Below are 5,000 nucleotides of genomic sequence, written 5' to 3' on the forward strand. Positions count from 1 at the left end.
CTGGTACCTGCTAGTTCCTGCTAGTCCTGCTAGTCCTGCTAGTTCCTGCTAGTTCCTGCTAGTCCTGCTAGTCCTGCTAGTACCGCTAGTCCTGCTAGTCCTGCTAGTCCTGCTGGTACCTGCTAGTCCTGCTGGTACCTGCTAGTCCTGCTAGTCCTGCTAGTCCTGCTAGTTCCTGCTAGTTCCTGCTAGTCCTGCTAGTCCTGCTAGTCCTGCTAGTCCTGCTAGTTCCTGCTAGTCCTGCTAGTCCTGCTGGTACCTGCTAGTTCCTGCTAGTCCTGCTAGTCCTGCTAGTTCCTGCTAGTTCCTGCTAGTCCTGCTAGTCCTGCTAGTCCTGCTGGTACCGCTAGTCCTGCTAGTCCTGCTAGTCCTGCTGGTACCTGCTAGTCCTGCTGGTACCTGCTAGTCCTGCTAGTCCTGCTAGTCCTGCTAGTTCCTGCTAGTTCCTGCTAGTCCTGCTAGTCCTGCTAGTCCTGCTGGTACCGCTAGTCCTGCTAGTCCTGCTGGTACCTGCTAGTCCTGCTGGTACCTGCTAGTCCTGCTAGTCCTGCTAGTCCTGCTAGTTCCTGCTAGTCCTGCTAGTCCTGCTAGTCCTGCTAGTTCCTGCTAGTCCTGCTAGTCCTGCTAGTCCTGCTAGTTCCTGCTAGTCCTGCTAGTCCTGCTAGTCCTGCTAGTCCCGCTAGTCCTGCTGGTACCTGCTAGTCCTGCTGGTACCTGCTAGTCCTGCTGGTACCTGCTAGTTCCTGCTAGTCCTGCTGGTACCTGCTAGTTCCTGCTAGTCCTGCTGGTACCTGCTAGTTCCTGCTAGTCCTGCTGGTACCTGCTAGTTCCTGCTAGTCCTGCTGGTACCTGCTAGTTCCTGCTAGTCCTGCTGGTACCTGCTAGTCCTGCTAGTCCTGCTGGTACCTGCTAGTTCCTGCTAGTCCTGCTGGTACCTGATAGTCCTGCTAGTCCTGCTGGTACCTGCTAGTTCCTGCTAGTTCCTGCTAGTCCTGCTGGTACCTGCTAGTTCCTGCTAGTCCTGCTGGTACCTGCTAGTTCCTGCTAGTCCTGCTAGTCCTGCTAGTCCTGCTAGTCCTGCTAGTTCCTGCTAGTTCCTGCTAGTCCTGCTAGTCCTGCTAGTTCCTGCTAGTTCCTGCTAGTCCTGCTGGTACCTGCTAGTTCCTGCTAGTTCCTGCTAGTTCCTGCTAGTCCTGCTGGTACCTGCTAGTTCCTGCTAGTCCTGCTGGTACCTGCTAGTTCCTGCTAGTCCTGCTAGTCCTGCTAGTCCTGCTAGTCCTGCTAGTTCCTGCTAGTCCTGCTAGTCCTGCTAGTCCTGCTGGTACCTGCTAGTTCCTGCTAGTTCCTGCTAGTCCTGCTGGTACCTGCTAGTCCTGCTAGTCCTGCTAGTTCCTGCTAGTTCCTGCTAGTTCCTGCTAGTCCTGCTAGTCCTGCTGGTACCTGCTAGTTCCTGCTAGTCCTGCTAGTCCTGCTGGTACCTGCTAGTCCTGCTAGTCCTGCTGGGGCCGGGCTCGTTTCAGATTTCTAGCCTCACAGATTCGCATTCTAGTTGTTGTCTTTTATGGATTGTCCAAAAGGGTTCTTCGACGGTCCCCAAACATTTCATTACAGTTGGAATCATGTTGTTTTCATATGAGTTGTTTCTTTACAGCGGAGTCTCCTTTATTGATCAAGAACTGTGCATGACTGATTTAATATTGTGTTATTAACAGTGTGCCTCTCTCTCTTCTCTTTCCCTCTCTCTCTCTCCTCCTTCCCTCTCTCTCTCCTCCTTCCCTCTCTCTCTCTCTCTCCTCCTTCCCTCTCTATCTCTCTCTCTCTCTCTCTCTCTCTCCTCCTTCCCTCTATCCTACTCTCTCCTCTTTCGCTCCCTCTCGCTCTCTCCTCTTTCCCTCTCTATCTCTCTCTCTCTCTCTCTCTCCTCTTTCCCTCTCTCTCTCTCTCTCCTCTTTCCCTCTCTCTCTCTCTCTCGTCCCCTCTCTCTCTCCTCCTTCCCTCTCTCTCTCTCTCTCCTCCTTCCCTCTCTCTCTCTCCTCCTTCCCTCTCTCTCTCTCCTCCTCCCCTCTCTCTCTCTCCTCCTTCCCTCTATCCTACTCTCTCCTCTTTCGCTCCCTCTCGCTCTCTCCTCTTTCCCTCTCTATCTCTCTCTCTCTCTCTCTCCTCCTTCCCTCTCTCTCTCTCTCCTCCTTCCCTCTCTCTCTCTCCTCCTTCCCTCTCTCTCTCTCCTCCTCCCCTCTCTCTCTCTCCTCCTTCCCTCTATCCTACTCTCTCCTCTTTCGCTCCCTCTCGCTCTCTCCTCTTTCCCTCTCTATCTCTCTCTCTCTCTCTCTCCTCCTTCCCTCTCTCTCGCTCTCTCCTCCTTCCTTCCCTCTCTCTCTCTCTCTCCTCCCCTCTCTCTCTCCTTCCCTCTCTCTCTCTCATCCTTCCCTCTCTCTCTCTCCTCCTTCCCTCTCTCTCTCTCCTCCTTCCCTTTCTCTCTCTCCTTTCCTCTCCCTCTCTCTCTTCCCCCCTCTCTCTCTCTCCTCTTTCCCTCTCTCTCTCCTCCCCTCTCTCTCACGCTCTCTCCTCCTTCCATCGCTCTCCTTACTCCCATCCCTCCTCCCTCTCCCCCCCCCTCCTTCCCTCCTATACAGAAGTTGTATAAGAGTCTGAGTGAGGTGAAGTTGGAGATAGAGACTGTGATAAAGACCGGAAGACAGATCGTTCAGAGACAGCAGACGGAGAAGCCTAAAGAGCTTGACGACAGACTCACTGCCCTCAAGCTGCTCTATAATCAACTGGGCGCGCAGGTCAGTGGCATCAGCCAATAGCACGCCTCAACCTAAATCCACTGCCTCTCATACAGAGACAATGATTGGTTTAACTGTTCACAAAGGATTCTGGGAGATGGAGTTTGGTGTGTATTAGTTTTGTTTTGGGGTTGGGCTATTTTTAAATCGTGGAATAAATCAAGTTTATTTGAATGTAAAATAATTGAATTGAATTCAGAGCGATTGATTAGATGAAGTTGATTACATTAGAAGTGATTGACAGGTATCTGTGAGATGTGTGTTTGTGTCTGTCAGGTGACGGAGGGAAAACAGGAACTAGAGAAGAGTCTGAAGTTGTCCAGGAAACTGCGTAAGGAGTTGAACAGCCTGACAGAGTGGCTAGCTGCTACAGACGCTGAGCTGACTAGGAGGTCGGCTGTGGAGGGGATGCCCAGTGATCTAGAGGCTGAGCTGGCCTGGGCCAAGGTAGGAGGACAAACACAAACACACAGACCAGAAGATACACACACACACACACACACACACACACACAGGGACACACATACACACACACACACACACACACACACACACACACACACACACACACACACAGACCAGAAGATACACACACACACGTAGGGGGACACACACACACACACACACACACACACACACACACGTTTACTGATTTCCACCTGTGTTTGGTCATTTCCCAGCTCCAGTAAGGTGGTGTGTAAGTGGTGTGTAAGTGGTGTGATGTCAGTGGTTATCTCAGTGGGGAAGGAGGTCAGAGGGCTGTCACAGTACAGCTGCTCTGAATCTATTATCTCTCTGCTGCTGAGGGCTTTCTATGGACACATCAACTGGGTCCCAAATGACACCCTAGTGCCTATATAGTGCACTACTTTAGACCAGGACCATAGGGCTCTGTTCCCTATATAGTGCACTACTTTAGACCAGGAGCATAGGGCTCCGTTCCCTATATAGTGCACTACTTTAGACCAGGACCATAGGGCTCTGTTCCCTATATAGTGCACTACTTTAGACCAGGACCATGGGGCTCTGTTCCCTATATAGTGCACTACTTTAGACCAGGACCATAGGGCTCTGTTCCCTATATAGTGCACTACTTTAGACCAGGACCATAGGACTCTGTTCCCTATATAGTGCACTACTTTAGACCAGGACCATAGGGCTCTGTTCCCTATATAGTGCACTACTTTAGACCAGGACCATAGGGCTCTGTTCCCTATATAGTGCACTACTTTAGACCAGGACCATAGGGCTCTGATCCCTATATAGTGCACTACTTTAGACCAGGACCATAGGGCTCTGTTCCCTATATATAGTGCACTACTTTAGACCAGGACCATAGGGCTCTGTTCCCTATATATAGTGCACTACTTTAGACCAGGACCATAGGGCTCTGTTCCCTATATAGTGCACTACTTTAGACCAGGGCCATAGGGCTCTGTTCCCTATATAGTGCACTACTTTAGACCAGGACCATAGGGCTCTGATCCCTATATAGTGCACTACTTTAGACCAGGACCATAGGGCTCTGTTCCCTATATATAGTGCACTACTTTAGACCAGGACCATAGGGCTCTGTTCCCTATATATAGTGCACTACTTTAGACCAGGACCATAGGGCTCTGTTCCCTATATATAGTGCACTACTTTAGACCAGGACCATAGGGTTCTGTTCCCTATATATAGTGCACTACTTTAGACCAGGACCATAGGGCTCTGTTCCCTATATAGTGCACTACTTTAGACCAGGACCATAGGGCTCTGTTCCCTATATAGTGCACTACTTTAGACCAGGGCCATAGGGCTCTGTTCCCTATATAGTGCACTACTTTAGACCAGGACCATAGGGCTCTGATCCCTATATAGTGCACTACTTTAGACCAGGACCATAGGGCTCTGTTCCCTATATATAGTGCACTACTTTAGACCAGGACCATAGGGCTCTGTTCCCTATATAGTGCACTACTTTTGACCAGGACCATAGGGCTCTGTTCTTTATATAGTGCACTACTTTTGACCAGGACCATAGGGCTCTGTTCCCTATATATAGTGCACTACTTTAGACCAGGACCATAGGGCTCTGTTCCCTATATAGTGCACTACTTTTGACCAGGACCATAGGGCTCTGTTCTTTATATAGTGCACTACTTTTGACCAGGACCATAGGGCTCTGTTCCCTATATATAGTGCACTACTTTAGACCAGGACCATAGG

The 5,000-nt window shown here is 50.4% G+C and overlaps 1 protein-coding gene across 16 annotated transcripts in view; it reads left to right on the forward strand.

Annotated features, from left to right (window-relative positions):
- The window catches only part of LOC110519331 (dystrophin-like), a 369,908-nt gene that overhangs the window by 246,551 nt on the left and 118,357 nt on the right, over positions 1-5,000 (forward strand). For all 16 annotated transcript variants that reach the window (XM_036982105.1, XM_036982095.1, XM_036982096.1 and 13 more), the window contains 2 exons: positions 2,634-2,789; positions 3,066-3,236. In XM_036982105.1, the coding sequence (XP_036838000.1) occupies positions 2,634-2,789; positions 3,066-3,236 (327 nt within the window). The remainder of the gene's footprint in view (positions 1-2,633; positions 2,790-3,065; positions 3,237-5,000) is intronic.

Source organism: Oncorhynchus mykiss, chromosome 7 (assembly GCF_013265735.2).
Source record: "Oncorhynchus mykiss isolate Arlee chromosome 7, USDA_OmykA_1.1, whole genome shotgun sequence".
NCBI lineage: Eukaryota > Metazoa > Chordata > Actinopteri > Salmoniformes > Salmonidae > Oncorhynchus > Oncorhynchus mykiss.